Genomic DNA, 18,367 nt, shown 5'->3' on the forward strand with positions numbered 1-18,367 from the left:
CATTCATGGACTTAGTATAAGTGGGGGCATATATATTGGATGATCTATACCGTTCATCCGCTTGGGCCTTAAACCCTAAACCCTAAACCCAAAAAATCGAGTATCCCGATCCAATGACAAAAGGTAAAAGAAAAGCTAATTCGAGGATTTTTTTTATTTTAATGATTAAATCACCTTGTGTAAGTCAACAAATCCAAATAACGCTTGGGAAAAAAGTTACCCTCCAATTTGAAGAGTATTCTAGCAGGTATTAATTTAAAAGAGGAATGCTAAACTCAGGAGCGCCCTTGAAGAAATCGGATTAAAGGGTGCCCCCATTGGTTGAACGTCATCAATGTTCCAACTAATGTTCTTTGGCTTTTACTTATTATAAATGCACTTTGGTAACTATTCAACCAATGGGGCGCCCTTACATCCAATTTCTGGAATGGTGGCTTTGAGTTTAGCATTCTTCTATCCTAAAATTAGACAAAATATTTACACTCCCCTCTTTTATAGGAAAAAATCTTGAAATGAAACTGGGGTTGTAAATATCCACCCCCTTTTCAATAATTTTACAGCTATCAAAAAGTGGGCTGTAAATATCAAAATTGGTCCAAGATTTATTGTGAGACTTCTTCGTTACACATTTTTCATGTAAACTAACGTAAACAATTAATAAATAAATGGCCTGCATTTTCTTGCACGTGTTTTCCTCTTTAGTTAATTCTACGCCGCGCAGTGTAAAAGTCATGTCTAGTGGGACCCTTCATCGTAGCTGTATTCAAAATACAAAGAAGATACTGCTCATAAAAAAATCACTTTTATGCTCATTCCTAAAAGACACTTGGTGGGCCCTACTTATACTTCATCACATGGTCAAATATTCAAATCCGTTGATGTGAATGAAAATCATAGGATCACTACTCTTGCTCTCTCACCCTTTGTTGGACCGAAAAATTACTTTTACCATTGATCATAAAAGTGACTTTTTGCATAATCATGGAAATGAAAATGACCCTTTTAATGGTGTAACCGATATTTTTACTCAGAGGTTCCTACTTTTAGTAGGTAAGTGCATGTTATTGCACTATGATTTTCTCACGGTGTCTTAGGGAGACGCACGAAGTACAGCAATGTACACAGGAAATAGAATACCGATTAAACAGTAGTACAACCCATGTGAACTATGAACTGAAAGAAAACTAGACCAAGAACATTGATAGAATTAATGAGTAAATTAGATCTATGAAGATGGGAACTTTAAGTTCATAGGATACTCTGGATCTAGATATATTTAATTAAGAAAAGTAACTTTTAATATCAATTATAAAAGACATGAAACCATGAATCTCGTAGAACATCGCGAGCTAACACACATGGTTATGGTCCTGTCTCGAACATACATCACTCACATAAGAATAAAATATAACAAAATCAACGAATTAACTTTTCTTAGAAATGAGACTTAATAAAATAATAGTCTGACGAAGGTTTTCTCAACAATACCTTCTAAGGATTTAGGTATCTGTCTCTGTTCTCTTGGTTTGTATCCCTATTCTTGTGATAGGGTTAGTATTTTTGTATGCTGATTGAGTGATTGTAATATCTTCTCACTCAAATAAACTGGTAGGGGTCCTGCCAAACCTCGTCTTACCTATCAATAACCCGGTAGAGGTCCTTGCCTCAACAGCATTCGGCTGGGCTTATGGTTATAGTTCAAATCAAGGGTTATGATCACATAAACTTGGCAAAAGTGATGCTCCTTCATAAGTGTCTTTTATGAAAGAGTTTAAAAGTTAATTTCTTCTAATCATTTTCTAAAAGAAAATGCACCATTTTAATAATAAGTGGGGACACAAATGTGCCCTCTTTCCATAGTCTCTTATCTATCCGATCGATCAATGAAATAGGGAAAATATAGTTGAGAAAAAAAGAATTTAAAAAACTGAACAAATAGGGGTGTATCTATCAAAGCATGGGGGTGTAAATATCAATCCCTCTATTTAAGGGGTTAATTGACCGAGTCAATGGCCGGGGTATGCCCTCTAGAAGCCATGAGAAAGAGTACAGATAGTGACAATAATAATGTCTTGATTGTTTCTCGTTGGAAGTTTATTCTTGGCGCGTGGGTCCCATCAGGAACCCTGCCACGTGTCCCAAGCCTTACGGCCTTTGACTGGGATAGTCGCCCGAAATTTTCGGGGATCCGTGAAAAAAGAAGAAGAAACACGTGCCTTGCGTTTTTTTCTTTCCTTTTCCTTGTCTTATTATCTTACGTGCAATGTGACGTGGCAACTGTGTACATGTCAGCATATCAGAAATTCCATGCATTAGGTGTACGAGAAACAAAGATATTGAGGAATGGACCAACAATGTGACATCAGCTTAATCCGTTCATCTACTGCCTGGTGGACCCCACCATGTGGATCTTCGAGCTTATGGGGATGATGTTGGCACCGAAAATCAAATATTTTTGGGAAAATGACCAAATGAAAGGACTTTCTACTGACTATGACATATGAAGAGGGGAGGCTTGGAAATAACTAATATATACTGATGGTGACTGGTTTGCAAGGGTTTAGGACAAAAATACCCTCATTTTTAAAATACCATCACCTCTCTCTCTCATGGGATGATCTCAACCATCAATTAGAGGGTCACAATTTCTCTCTCTTTCTCTCTCATGGGATGATCCCAACAGTCCATTAGAGGGCTCTCTCTCTCTCTCTCTCTCTCTCTCTCTCTCTCTCTCTCTCTCGTGGGATGATCCCAACCGTCCATTAGAGGGCCCCAATGCCCCCCTCTCTCATGGGATGATCCCAACCGTCCATTAAAGGGCCACAATGCCCCCTCTCTCTCATGGGATGATCCTAACCGTCTATTAGAGGGCCACAATTCCTCTCTCTTTCTCTCTCATGGGATTATCCCAACAGTCCATTAGAGGGCCACAATGCCCCCCCTCTCTCTCTCTCTCTCTCTCGTGGGATGATCCCAACCGTCCATTAGAGGGCCCCAATGCCCCCCTCTCTCTCATGGGATGATCCCAACCGTCCATTAAAGGGCCACAATGCCCCCTCTCTCTCATGGGATGATCCCAACCGTCTATTAGAGGGTCACAATGCCCCTCTCTCTCTCATGGGATGATCCCAACCGTCCATTAGAGGGCCACAATGCCCTCTTTCTCTCATGGGATGATCCCAACCGTCCATTAGAGGGTCACAATGCCCCTCAGGTTCGTGCACCTCTCTCTGTTATCCTCTTATTCTGAGTGAACCTCCTCTCACAGGTTGGTAGTCTCTCCCTTTCAGTTGTTTAAACCCCTAATTTTTTTAGAAATCTATGGTTTAAAGCCTTAAAATTTGGTTTAAACCCCTAATTTTCTCCAAATTTTTCACAGATTATTCACAGATTATTGGTTTAAACCTCCAAGTTTGGTTTAGAAAACCCTATATTTTCCCAAATTAGTTGAGAAAACCGTATATTTTGGAAAATCAGTTTAGAAAACTCTATAATTTTCCCAAATCAGTTTAGACTCAAACCAATAAGTTAGTGTTGGTACTCTCTCTCTCTCTTTCAGTTTGGAAAATCAGCAACTAAAACCCAAATTTTTTTTTAGAAATCTATGGTTTAAAGCCCTAAAGTTTGGTTATGTTTTTTAGAAATATATGGTTTAAAGTCGTAAAGTTTTGTTTGAACTCCTAATTTCTTAGAATTGTATGGTTTAGAGCCCTAAAGTTTGGTTTAAACCCCTAATTGCTTCCAATTTTTTCACAATTTTTTTTCGACCCACAATTACGGGCAACTTCTTCCCGCCGATGTATTCAAATGATACCGCATCCTTTACAAAGTCGTCGACGTGTAAGATAAAAGAAGCTCTTCGTTCTACCGTTCTTCTGTTTACACAAAATTAAACCGTTGTCAAAATAACCAATTGAAAAAAAATCATTCCAATTAACAAGTAAAGCAGCCATTTTAGAATTATGCACAACTTCAACCACTACTAAATCTCCATAAAACAACATAAACCACTACTAAGACAATTCGGGCCACTTTAAACACTCTAGACCACTACTAAGTCATGACAAGGAAATATGAACCACTACTTACCCTATATAAACCACTTATAAATTCTATAAACCACTGTTAAGCCAATATAAACCACTTATAAACACTCTAAACCATTGGTAATCCTAAATAAACAACTTATAAACACTCTAAAACCACTGATAAGTCTATATAAACCACTTATAAACACTCCAAACCACTGATAGGGTTATATAAACCACTTATAAACACTATAAACCACTGATAAGCCACTCTAAAACCACTGGTAAGTCTATATAAACCACTTCTTACCCTGTATAAACCATGTATAAACACTCTAAACCACTGATAAGCCTACATAAACCACTTATAAACAGTCTAAACCACTGATAGGCTTATATAAACCACTGTTTACCCTATATAAACCAGTTGTAAAAACTCTAAACCACTGATAAACCTATATAAACCACTTACAAACACTATAAACTACTTCTTACCCTGTATAAACCATGTATAAACACTCTAAACCACTGATAAGCCTACATAAACCACTTATAAACAGTCTAAACCACTGATAGGCTTATATAAGCCACTGTTTACCCTATATAAACCAGTTGTAAACACTCTAAACCACTGATAAGCTTATATAAACCACTTATAAACACTATAAACTACTTCTTACCCTGTATAAACCAATGATAAACACTCTAAACCACTGATAAGCCTACATAAACCACTTATAAACACTCTAAATCACTGATAGACTTATATAAACCACTGTTTACCCTATATAAACCAGTTGTAAACACTCTAAACCACTTATAAGCCTATATAAACCACTTATAAACACTATAAACTACTGCTCACCCTGTATAAATCATTTATAAATCCTTATAAACTAATTATAAACACTCTAAACCACTGGTAAGCCTTAATAAACCACTAATTACGATTATAAACCACTACGGAGGATTCTTAACCAAAGAAGCTATATAAACCACTTATAAACACCCACTTCAGTACCGGTTTATGGTAGTGAAATACTGGTTAAACTTAAGAAATTAGTGGTTTACAGAAAAATAACAATGATTATAAAGTGTTTAAAGTAATTTAAATAAGATTAAATAGTGATTGAAGGCTTTCTGCAATGAAAGACAGTAGTTTAACATGGAAAACTTTCATTCAAGTTTATAAACATGCCTTATAATGGAAAGAGAGGGGAGAGGGGTAAAAATACACACCTTTCCATTAAATGGAAGCTTTCTGCAATGGAATGGTGGTTTCTAGTGAAGATTTTTAAGATTTTCAAATCCAATAACGTTTTTTTCCAATATTTGTTGAAAATGGAGGCGTTGTGCAATGCAATGAAGGGTTAGGAAGGCTTTCACATCTAAAAATGAGGTTTTCAGCAATAGAATGGAGCCTTTGGCATCTAACAATAGAGGTTTTTGGGTTTTTCATACGTACGTTTTTTTAGTAGGTGGGAGGAAGAAGAAGAAGAGGGAAAAAGGTGGGTTTTGGGATTTGTTTTTCTCTAAATGTAATCATTTCAAAAAGGTGATTTGATAGGGAGAGAGAGAGAGAGAGTCAAGGGCATTTTAGTCATATGCACTCTTGATTGGTGATTTAGAAAACACCCCTCTTGAAATGTCATAGTCAGTAGAAACCCCTTCTATTTGGTCATTTTCCCAACATTTTTCGGTGGTGGTAGGATGCATGCACGTTAAAGGCCAAAAATGCGGTGGGGCCTGCATTGTATGGGTGATCCAAACCATTCATTAGTTGAGCCCTGATGTAGATAGGGTGTGTTCAACAAATCTTCTTCATTGGATGATCCTAACCCTCTGATCCGTTGAGGTTTCAATACTGTACCGTCAATTTTAAACATGAATAAATCAGAGGGTTAGGATCATCCTTGGATGTTCTAGGCCCCTTTTTCACAAGTTACTCCTTCCCTTACTAAAAAATGAAGCATGTTGTTGTCATTATTGCCAAATGTTAAGTACCTAACCAATACGCCAAAAAGCCCTAAGACTAAAGGAACATGTTAGGTTGGGGCCAAGGAATAAAATTTCTCTTTCAGCCTCAGCCGAAAACTGGTGGAAATTTCGATGAAAATCTTATAATTTCGGTTTCAGTTTTAAATTTCTGTCCCGAACAAAATCTGAAATTTCAGTATTTCAGCCAAAATTTAAAACCATGGTTGGGGCTTGAAACCACTTAGGATCGTAACATTTCACCATTTACGCAAACACGATGATGGTGTTGGCTCTAATATCAAATGTTGTATACCTAACCAATATGCTAAAAAGCACAAGGACTGATGGAACACAAGAGTCTAGACCTTTAAACTACTGAGAATAGTACGCACCCTCCGATGACTTCAACTCCCACAGCCCTTTTCACAAGTTGCCCCCTCTGTGATTCAAACAAAAAATGAGGTATTTGCTCTGATACCAAATTTTAGTTATCCAACCAATACACCAAAAGCCCCATGACTGATGGAACACGTTAGTTAGGCTAGGCCCTTAAACCACTTAGGATTGTAACATAATTAGCCTGGTCTGTGTGGCGAACTTGTCTAACTTCATTTGTATGAGTAGATGCAAAGGTTCTAAACAACCCCTGTATAATACAATAGAATATGGTAATGACAATACAAACCGTCATTCAATTGGCCCAACAGAGTCATGCTTCTGTAATCAATATTTTGAAAAACACAAGTGAAACCAACTTGTGAAATGCTCCCGTCGATTTTAAACCTGGACAAATCATAAGAAATGTCATGCAGAACATACTACTTTTTTTCCTTGCCCCTTCTATCTATCTGATTAATCTAGCATAATTTCCATTCCTAATGTCTATAAGAATAATTTCACTTGGGAATCATTAACTTAAGAAGTGAAAAGTCATCATCAAACAGCATAAATAACAAGTGTGTTACAATGGATTTTGTCATGAGATTACACAGACATGAGTGCAGTAGAACATGGTAACAGATACAAAACTATGAAGAGAAGTGTTAAAGAGTTTCCACAGAAACAAAATATACAGATATAGGGAGCAAAAGCAGTGGACAAAACTGAGTGTTAATACTCTGGTTGCTCCTCCCAACAAGCATAATTTTTGGAAGCCAAATCGCTTGTGGCTTCATTTACCTGCAAAAAAGAAATGAGTGAATTAGATGTTATGTACTACATAATATACAATGCGCATTATTGATGCAAACCCAATTGCAAACTAGTACTAAAGGACTAGCAGCATGCATAGAAGAAAGACGAAAGCAATGGATGCAAAAATAACAACATGCTAACACCAGCAATGATTTCCACACACATCAATTTGCAAAATTAAAAGAAAAGTGGAGTTGTTTTTCAATTTTGCAAAACGATTGTCATGAACTTAGAATACTTCCCAGATTTTCCTGGATTTATTTTGATGGATTCCAAACCTTAAAAAGTTATGTGGATAGTATTGCCTTAAGCAGCCGTTGTACGAAAAATTTGTGTTTTTGTTTCCTAAGAGTAGAAAAAAAAAAGAAGATCAAATTATTCATACAAAAGCACTTCTATTAAGTTGTAAAGCGAGAATCTGAACAGCTGGGACTGAATAGGAATTTCTAGTTAAATTATAGCAGTTTTATAGAAGCTAACATTTAGTTTTTTTCTATGTGCAGGGAAAAATAGATCAATTTTTTCATACAACAGCTGCTCTAAGCATGTGATACGATGAAAGAGTGCAATAGAATAAAAAACAAGGATTGGGTTACCTACTCCTAACAGTCAAAGCGAGCCCTTTAATTCTCAAGAATTAAAATAAATCTTAGTGAAAGAATTTTGAATCAAGAATTAATCAAGGGAGATGATAAATTCGCACCCCTTGTAGGATAATATGTACCCCTTAGTGTGAATTGTGGGCAGACTTTAACGCTTTTTGACGTCAATTCATGTGAAAAGGGGTATGAATTACGCTACAGGGGGGTATGAAGAAATCATCGCCCTTAATCAAATATCCCCTCCAACATTTTACATTTGTAGGCAAATTGGTAAGAAATTATATATAAATAGATAAATCCAGAAATGAATTAAACAAAACATAAAATTAAAATGAGTGTAACAATCCTAGATTCAATTCTAGTTTATGTACCAGAACAAAATGGTACAGAATTGACACAAACGATCTACTGTTTTCTGCGGAACTAATAGAATAGGATGTATGACAAATACGATCTATTGTACAATACGGGACTATTATAATAAGATCTACGAGGGAAATCATTTAAACAGTTAGTGTTTTTATGTTTGTGCTGTGGGACAATTTCCGATCTAGTTTTGATGAGAAGGCTCTGTCAAAATACTCGATTCGGTCGAAATTTCCAAACTTGTTTAGTTCAATCCTCGGGCAAGTCAATCTAGCAAGTGGCTTCTACTAGCTTTGACACACATCAATTATTGAATACAAACTATAGATTTGTGCACAAAAAATTTATAGCCATTAATTTATTTAGTCTATACTATGATTTAGCTAACCCTTGGAATTTATTACTGTGATGCCGTGTCCAACACGACACACGTGTCGACACTCCTTTGGACACTTTTAAATGTACTGCTAAAGTGTTAGACTGAATGTGGGCATTTTGACATGTTCTGTACCATGTCAAGTATGACATTCTATTTTATTATAGAATATTGCATTTTCCTCATTTATTATAAACTCTTCTTTTATTAAAAACTCCTTTTTTTGCACTTCTTTAGCTAATATTTATATTCCCTCCCCTAAACCTAAAACCCTAAACAAACTCTTATTCAAATATTATATTCACTGTATCATATTGGTCTCCATTTCTCATTGTATATTGGAGACGGAAGAGAACTAGATTAAATTGATCAATGCGTTTTATTTGATTAACTCATGTTTTTTTTTTATATTATTACTAATTAATTCTAAGATTTATTAGTTCGTCAAATGAATATCATATTTATATTGTTACAAATTATGATAATAATTAGTAATTTTATATGTATGCACATGTCCTAATTTCTAGATTTTTAGATGTTGCTATGTCAGACTACTCGTATCAGTGTCAAAACTCGACACACGAATCTGTATCCACAAATTATGATTATATATACTTTCAATTTTAGCTGTGTCCATGTTCCTAAATTTTGGGGGTTTGCCATGTCTGACACTCAGTGTTCTTGTCCACAAATCATAGAGTCTATATGTATAAAATGTAGATTCTTGACAATTTATCGATTCTCAAGTGGTGAAAACTCTAAAAAGCAAACAAAAGCAGGACTCCAAAACAAAAGTGACACCAGTCGCTACAGTCGATTTCGTTTTACCTTCACAGAATTCTAGCTTGGCCCTACTGAATAAATCAACAACTCCTATGACTCACTTGAGTAAATAAAATACTGTCTATCAAATATTGACATGCTTTAGTTTCCTCAACTCTATCTTGTCCGAGTTCTTTCCCAAGTACATGTTCTGATGTGAACTTCTATTTCGCCGTTCGTTTTCGATTCAGGATGATTGAAGAGTACTATTGTGTCTGTTCACTGTGAAGAATTCTAGTCATTACTTCTTGATATTGTCCTTGTATGCCAGTGATAGCATTTCATAGAATTTTCTTCATGAAAATTTTCTAAAGGATTCATTAGCCGACCCCAACTAGTTTGGGACAAAGGCGTAGTTGAGTTGAGTTGAGTTGTACGCCAGTGATAGCATATTAAGATGATATGACTTAATGTTAATTCACAAAGAAATTGCGGGTCAATCAAAAGGATAGCTAAATACATTAAAAAAACTAAGAAGATTTTAAACCATTTCAGTATGAAGAATTATAAGTTTATAACCCTATTGATGTTTTAATCGAGAATAAACGAAAATTGAAGAGTCGTGCAAAATTTGAGCTAGAGAGCGCAGAGAATGAGTGTTGAAGATAATCGAGAAGAAAAAATTTAGCAAGAAACGAAGGATTAGCCATCCATCCCTTTTGCTAATCTTTTGTAATGAGGCTCATTAGCAAATTATACCAATATCCCATACACGACAAAAATGCTTTAGCAAAATAATCAAAGATGAAATGACGTTAATCAAAGGTGAAATGATGTTAAGAGGCTCATTAGCAAATTATACCAATATCCATACACGACAAAAATGCTTTAGAAAAATAATCAAAGATGAAATGACGTTAATCAAAGGTGAAATGATGTACCTATTCCTATATAACATGGGCAATATGAAAAACATTGTCCCTAACACACCCTCCTCCCCCTCTCCTTCAGGCTAGAGTTTAGATGACAATCGTGCCTAGCTTAGAGAGAACCTCATGAAGTTTTCCCTTTCCAATTGCCACTATTAAAATCCGTACAAATTTATCTTAAGATTACATGCAAAAATATTGATCACATATCTTATACTCTTCCCCCTAAGAAAATGATAATCTACCTCAATGCGGTTTTGTTCCCCCATGTAATAAAAGATTATAGGAGACCTTCCCCTATTCAAAGCGACTATTTTTTTTTTTTGATCGGTAATTTGGGGTTAGGCAGACCCTCACCAGATATATTAAAGAAACAAAAGGATTACATACAATAATAAATAGCTCCAGAGGAGTCTTCTAATACAATAGAGAGCAGTTCCTGAGGAAGGTCGATAGCATTTATAGGGTGGCCTTTGAGAGGGCAAGTAGTCTTTGAGAGATAATCTGCAGCCTTATTCCCTTCTCTCCAGATGTGAGAAATGGTCCAGGACCTGAAGCTGGTTAGCAAAAGCTCAATTTTTTCCAGGGTTATGATTTTCCTCCATGGGCATGTGATTTCCTTCTGCAGAACTTTGACAGCTACAAGGGAATCAAATTCTATCCATAGGAGATTACAGCGATTCGGATCAACGAGTTGGAGGCCCCTGAAAATTGCTTCTATTTCTAGTTCAGAGATGGAGGACGAGCAGAGACTTGCTGCTGGATAATCAATAGAGTAGAGGCTCACATGGTTACCATTACTGTTGCGAAGAAGCCCTCCAATGCTTCCTTCACCATTAGCCAACGAAGCATCAGCATTTAGCTTAAGGGAGTCGGGTTGAGGAGGAATCCATGAGCATGATTTCAGTTGAGGGGATCTGGAGAAGCATGGCAAGTTCCAAATTTCTGAGATTTTGAAGTTTTCTTCAGTTGATATGTCATCCAGCTTGAGAAAAAGGATTTTTTCTCTAGCTACTCTGAATATCATGTTCTTGATGTTCTGCTTGTGAGTCTTCTTATTTTCATGCACTCTGCTATTTCTTTCCTGCTAAATGAAATGAATGGCAGAGGTGAACAGAATTCGGATGAAGCTATATGATTGTCCTTTCGATCTGAATTTCCTTCTGAGCCATAGTTCTTCTTCAGGTAGGGATCGTTTCTGCTTCTTGCGATCACATATACGCCTAAGGATTGCCCTCCATATACAGGCAGTGAAACTGCAGTTAAAGAAGAGGTGATCAGCTGATTCGGGTTCAGTATAACAGAGGGAGCAGGATTTGTTCCTCGATGGACCTAGGAAGTGAAGGTTATCTTTTGTGCTGAGCCTATTTTGTATAGCCAACCAAGCGGTAGTACTGAATTTCGGAATGTGGCCCGGGAACCAAATGGACGATGCCCACTGGACTTCTGGTTTTGGGGGTCTGATTGTGTTCCAAGCGCTACGGAGAGAGAATTTTCCAGAGGCTTGGGGTTTCCAAATGATTTTAGAATCCAAGTTGTCAGAGAAGAGAGCACCATCTAAAATCATTTTGAACTCCCAAAGTTGGGGCAGAGTCAGGATCATGAAGGACTCTTATATCAAAATGGCTAGGAAAGAAGAGATTTTTTTCAAGCAGAAATCCAGAGTCCAATGGCTGGCCCTTGGAGATTCTAACTCTGCTTTTTTCCACTCTGCTATGGTGGCTCGTCGCAACAAAAACAGTATCCAAGGCACTATTACTCCTGATGGCTCCTACTCCTCAGATCCAGAGGTAATCTCAAATGTAATGGTGGACTTCTTCAACAATATTCTCAACTCAAATGGCCTCAACCCCGAAGCCCATAGCATTCCTGACCCTATTGGAATCCTCTCCCCCAATCAGATTGAGGCCTTATCCAAACCATTCTCCATGGATGAATCAGGGAAACCATCTTTGCATCTGATGGAAGCAAAGCCCCCGGCCCAGATGGTTTCAATGGTGATTTTTATAAATCTTTTTGGTACCTCATCAAAGAAGACATCACTGAGGCCATCCTTTCTTTTTTCATTAAAGGAAAGATGCTCCCGGAACTAAATTGCACCTTCATTACCCTTGTCCCTAAATCCCCTGATGCCTCCTCCCCTGAGAATTACCGTCCCATTGCCCTCTGCAACTTTCTATACAAAATCATCTCCAAACTGATGGCAAATAGGCTTAAATTGATCATGGATAACCTAATTAGCCCTTTCCAGTCGGCTTTCATCCAAGGTAGGACCATTCAAGACAACAGTCTTCTCTCCCACGACCTTTGCCACAATTTCCATAGGAAAAACTCTACAAAAGCAATGTGCATTAAAATGGACCTCCGAAAGGCTTTTGATAGTGTGAACCACCACTCCCTGATCACCTTCCTCACAAAAATTGGTTTTCCAAACATCTGGTGCCTATGGATCCACCAATGCATTTCCACTCCCACATTCTCAATCTTGGTTAACGGATCCCCTCAAGGATTTTTCAAATCCTCTAATGGTCTTAGACAAGGAGATCCTCTCTCCCCCCTTCTCTTTTGCTTTGTCATGGAAATGCTTTCTTGCCTCCTTGAATCCTTCTTCTCTTCTGGCAAAATATCCTTCCCCTTCGTTAGAAAAGAGCTCACCATTTCCCACCTTTTTTTCGCTGACGATGTAATGATTTTTGCTTCCCCAATCCCCTCTTGTGCTGCCGAGATCATTAGATGTCTCAACAAATTCAAATCTTTCTCTGGTCTCGAATTTAACCCTGCAAAAAGTGAATTTTTTTTTTCAGGTTCAGTAAATAGCACTAGAAGAGCAGTTTGCACCATCCTTCGGATGAGTGAAGGCTCATTGCCTATCAAGTACTTGGGACTTCCCCTTATCACCTCTAGACTCACAGCTGCTGACTGCCTCCCCATCTTGGAAAAAATTCAGAAGCGGATCTCTGTCTGGACCAACAAGAGCCTCTCAAGAGCAGGTAGGGCAGAACTTATCAAATCTGTATTAAGCACCTACCAGGTCTACTGGTCGGCGGCTTTTCACATTCCCCGCTCTGTCCTGGAAAAAATTGAGAAAATTTTCAGAGATTTCTTCTGGTCGGGTTGCAAAAGGGAGAGGAAATGGCATAATATTTCCTGGGAGACCATATGTAATCCGAAGAGAGAAGGTGGGCTGGGGATCAGAAGCCTGATAGATATGAATAGAGCTGCTCAAATTAAACAACTATGGCACATTCTCAATGGGAAAAACATCCCCTGGGTCAGATGGTTTGATCTAAAATACCTCAGGAACAGAAGTATCTGGAGCATCAAAATGCCCAGCAACCCATCCTGGGCTGCCAGAAGTATCATCAATGCTAGATCCTTTATCCTCCCGAATGTCTGCTACATCGTAAACCCTCTCTCAAAGCTGAACTTTTGGAATGACCCCTGGCACCCAAATGGGCCGATTTCATCTCAAACATCCGTCCTCTCCAACTTCATTCCCCCTTCTGCTTCCATTCTCAGAACTTTCGAAGAAGGTTGGTGGAATATGATCCTATTCAAAGCGACTATATACCTCAATGAGCAATAGTTTTCTCCATGGCAACAAGTTGTTGAAAACTCAACAACCATGCAGCTAACCGTAACAACCTTAGTTATCAATTCCGTTCCGTTCCGGCTGGAACGCACCGGAATTCCGGTTCCGGTCCGGATGCCGGAACGGAATGCCTATATTTTCTGTTCCGGTCCGGATTCCGGCCGGAATGGGGTTGGAAAGTTGGAAAAATAAAAAAAATTCAAAATTTACAGAAATGCCCTTATGGCTGTTGGAGAGTGTATTTTACATATTTACCCTTGTTTTATAACCGTGGATGTGATGTTTGGAGGGCTATTTTAGTCTTTTTGCAAAAAATTAGAAAAAAATTCAAAAAATTCCCCTCGCCGGAGTGGCAAAAAATTTACCATACCCACTGGATTTTTTTCATATTTTTAACTATTTTTTTTTTAAAAAAATTCCCCTCGCCGGAGCGGAACGAAAAGTTTCGAACGAAACGTTCCATTCTAGTAGCCAAAACGGAACGGCGACCGGAACGGAATTTATAACTAAGGTAACAACCATATACAAGGCCATCAATAGCATGCTAACATAATAACTAAATGTAAAAAGATAGAAATTATTATTATTGGATTCTTAAAACAGTTGCCTTGCTTCAGAGTAAAAGAACACAAAACTAACGACAGAATAACTATAATGTAAAAAGATAGAAATTATTATTATTGGATTCTTTAAACAGTTGCCTTGCTTCAGAGTAAAAGAACACAAAACTAACGACAGAATAACTATAATGTAAATTAACTATTGAAAGTGTTTGGAGTACGTTTACCTGCTTTGATTCGTTTGGCATCAGGAACCAATGTTAGAAGATCTAGAGCTCCATTCACTGCTTCTGAATCATTCACCCTTATTATGTAGACCTAGAAGAGATTGGGTTAAGATAAGTAGCAGACAATTATGGGTTATTGCAGCCTTCAAAGCAATGGTAAAAAATCCATATTTAAAAATAATGCACGAGACCACCAAAAGAGATAATCTCTCTGCTAGAAAGCACCTTCTATATTACTGGTCGAGGCATGCATAACAAACATTGTAGCCGCAAACCTTTTTGTGACATTTGAGAAAAAAGGCATTGGCAGATAAAAAAATAGCATGAATGTTTCAAAGAAAGAATGATTGAACAAGAATATTGAGTAGATGTATGTCAGTATGTAGTAGACACACAGAGCTCGGACTCGGATGCAACCCTTAACCCAATAATCTCAAACTTTTATAACAAATTATTGTGTCTCTTCATTTCTACATTATAAACGTGACTAGAAGCTCGGTTCGTTGAATCAAATTATATAATTGGTTCATTGAATCAATTAATCTTTAGTTCATTACATTTTGATACCAAATTGGTAGTAAGAACAAGGTGGAAAATTTCTTCTGATCAATTTAAAAATAATGTTTTATGTGATGATCATATAATCCAGCCCAAACAAACAATCCTAATAGATAATAAGGAAAACTAGTACAGCACTGTCTCATGTTGGCGATCTGAAAAGAAAAAGGCCTAAACTGAAGAAATTAGCACTAGGATGATTTCATCCAAAAGTATTTGTGATATGAATAAAAAAAAGGAACTTTTACAGTCATTTTGTATTTAAACAATCCATTTCCCTACTTCTAAAGATTTGTGAAATACATTATTAATATGTTAATAATTGTCTATAGCTTTGTGGAAAGGGAATTAAAGAAGCTGAAAAAAATTTAATAACTTTTTGTGTGCTATGCGATTTGTTCCAATATGTTTTGCTTTGTAATTTCAGCATTCATGTTTCTAATAGAAGAAACTAATCAATAACCAGTCAATAGAATAAAAGTATGAATAAGAACCAAGCACAAAAAGAGTGCCAGCCAAAAGATTTGGATTGTTAATGTGATTATGAGATAAAGTATTTTAAGGGGCAGCATCAAACTTAAAGAAAACATTGAAAAACTACAACTAACTATTAATAGTCATAACTTACCAAGGGATCTAGCTAGTTATTACCTTGAATTTTGTAGGGTTAACTAATTGGAAAACCAAAGCATCCCCATCAACTAACTCATGAGCAATAGAAAATCCTCTCCACCCAGCACTTAATCCTGTCTTTTGAGCGAGAAATTTTGTATCATATTCATCGTCGTTTTCATCCACCAAGGTAATTATTTCATCTCTCTTTGGTAGGTTCAACTTACAGAAATCCGTTCGAAGCCCCTGTTGTCAATGTTAAGACAAATAAATTTAGTACTAAAAATGGAATATTATTCACAGTCTATGTATGAAAACCAATGCCTAGTAATCTATCATTGATATATGATGTGAGAAATGATTTATCAATTGATTTTCAACGCTTTTCTTTAGATAAACAAACATGCTTACCAGCCAAAAACCACCAGTGACATGTGATTGGAGCATGGGCTTTACAAAGCTAGGGAATTCAGTTCCTAGATTAGACTCAACCTGATTTGCTTTCTCAATTGCATATTCTCTGGCTTCATCTGAAGCATATACGCGATTCAATAATGATCTCCGGTTATAGCTTCTAGTAAATCCCCAAAAGGACAATCAGATGATACCCAATCTACAAGTTTCAACAAACAATTTTGATCTGAAAGAAAGATTTAGAATCTTTAAATGCACTCACTGACCTTTTTCTAGGTATCTCCACATAAAGAGGAATTGTCTGTCCACACATCATGAGAGGTATAAATCAAAAGCATTGTTATAATATTTAGCAGGAAACTAGCATCCCAATCAATATGGTTCAATATCATGAAACCATAAAATGAATTTATAGTTTTGCCAAGAAAATGATATCCAATAAGTGATTCCAAAATCTATAGAAAATGACCAACATATGATATAAGTACTTACTGCTTGGACCCGGGTAGAACTCACCCTTAAAAGCCAGCTGTTAAGAGGAGGGTACCCAAGTCCTTATAAGCCCATCCCCATCCATTCACTTTTCTGATGTGGGTCCTTCCCTAGGGGGGATTTTCTCCGTCCTTGAGGGTACACAAGGGTTACCAAGTCTTTTGAGGGAAAGGGGTTTTCTCCATCCCCAAAAAGGTACACCAGGGTTACCACTGTTAAAAGTATTTTGAAAATAAAAACGGGTGTGAAGTGACCGTTGATTTGACTTTTTCAAGACGTATTTATTTCTTTTATGGGGATTTGAGCTCCCTTCCTTTGTCATTTAGTGAATGTGGCTCCAATAAATGATGCCCGTTTTTTTTTTTTTTTCAAAACGGAATCCCGTTTTCCTAGCAGTGCTCAAAGTTTAAATAACACCAACTCCAACAGCTTAAGCTTTTGGAGTAATTGGTTGTTGATGAAAGAGATAGAAAGAAGAACGAAATTACTCACGTCCTTATAATCAGGAGGGGGCTTGTTAGCAACACGCGAAGACCTTCTAACTTCAACTAAAGCCAGATCTTCTTTCTGAATAAATCGTGGCTTCGCGGGCTTGGCCTATCAATGACAAGAAATGTGGAAGATAAAGATTAAAAAAAAAAAGGTTATTTGAAAGATAAAATGATTCAAAACAAAGAGGGAAAAAGACGAACAGGGGAGGGCTTTGGGGAGGCATTTTTCAGAGTCTGAGAGAGCTGGGAGAGGTTGAGATCTTCCATCCTTTTCTTGTTTTCTTCCAATCTTTGGCGACGACATTCCTCGTAGGCAAGCTTACCCACCACCATTTCTGAATAGTTTCAAAAATACCCAGTTGTTCAAATCTTCTAAAAGATAACAAAAGAGAAGAGGAAAAACCAAATACGGAGAGAGAGAGATAGGGGAAGATGAAAAGGCTGAAAACTTTTTTAAGAGAAAAGGGGATGCTATTTAGGAAGCACTGGAAATGACCGTTGAAGTCCTCGTTTTGGGGTAGAAAAAAAGAAGTAAGGGGCGAGTTGATGAAGCTCACTCAGTACGGATATGAGCGCCAGAACAAATTTAAATTCAAATTAGGTGGTATAAGGGACATTCCTTTGTTTTGATAATGGCACTTGTCTTTATTTCTAATTTTCTATAATGTATTGGTATTCCGGGCCCATGCTATGCATGGGTGTAAAATGCTGGGGCCCAGACCATCAAACACGAGGTGTCAAATGATGAACCCCACGCTCATTTATAGGTTTGAATAGAGATGATGGACCCCACCTCATAATATTATTACGAGTAAAATCGTAGGGCCCCATCCTATGCATAGGTTTGGGAATATGGTGGGTCCCACCCCCATCAAAAAATTTAGCTGTAAAACGGTGCCCCCATCCCATCCATAATATGAGGTGTAAAATGGTGGGTTCCAACTTCCACCCTATGCATGGGTTTGTGTGGAGATGGTGAGCCCACTGGATCAAAACATGAGGTGTAAAATAGGGCCCCCACCTAGGCTAAGCATGGTTATAAAATGTTGGGCCCCACCCATCATAGCATGAGGAGCAAAATAGCAGCACCACGCACCTGATCAAGCCTAAAATGGTGCCCCTGCCCATGCTATGCTTGGGTATAGAATGTTGGGCCAACCCTATTAAAACAAAACATGTGGTATAAA

At 37.4% G+C, this 18,367-nt stretch overlaps 1 protein-coding gene across 1 annotated transcript; it reads right to left on the reverse strand.

Moving 5' to 3' along the window:
• Window positions 1-6,966: 6,966 nt before the first annotated feature.
• On the reverse strand, window positions 6,967-17,709 carry LOC143890686 (AP2/B3-like transcriptional factor family protein). The gene is made up of 7 exons (XM_077395368.1): window positions 17,382-17,709; window positions 17,182-17,286; window positions 16,464-16,498; window positions 16,195-16,357; window positions 15,823-16,029; window positions 14,614-14,704; window positions 6,967-7,184 (listed from the first exon to the last, which is right to left on the reverse strand). The coding sequence occupies exons 1-7, from the start codon at window positions 17,511-17,513 to the stop codon at window positions 7,177-7,179; spliced, it is 741 nt and encodes a 246-aa protein (XP_077251483.1). The 5' UTR covers window positions 17,514-17,709; the 3' UTR covers window positions 6,967-7,176.
• Window positions 17,710-18,367: the final 658 nt, after the last annotated feature.

This window comes from Tasmannia lanceolata, unplaced genomic scaffold (genome assembly GCF_043159265.1).
Source record: "Tasmannia lanceolata isolate RefF3 unplaced genomic scaffold, GAP_Taslan_0.1 ptg000013l, whole genome shotgun sequence".
NCBI classification, from domain to species: Eukaryota; Viridiplantae; Streptophyta; class Magnoliopsida; order Canellales; family Winteraceae; genus Tasmannia; species Tasmannia lanceolata.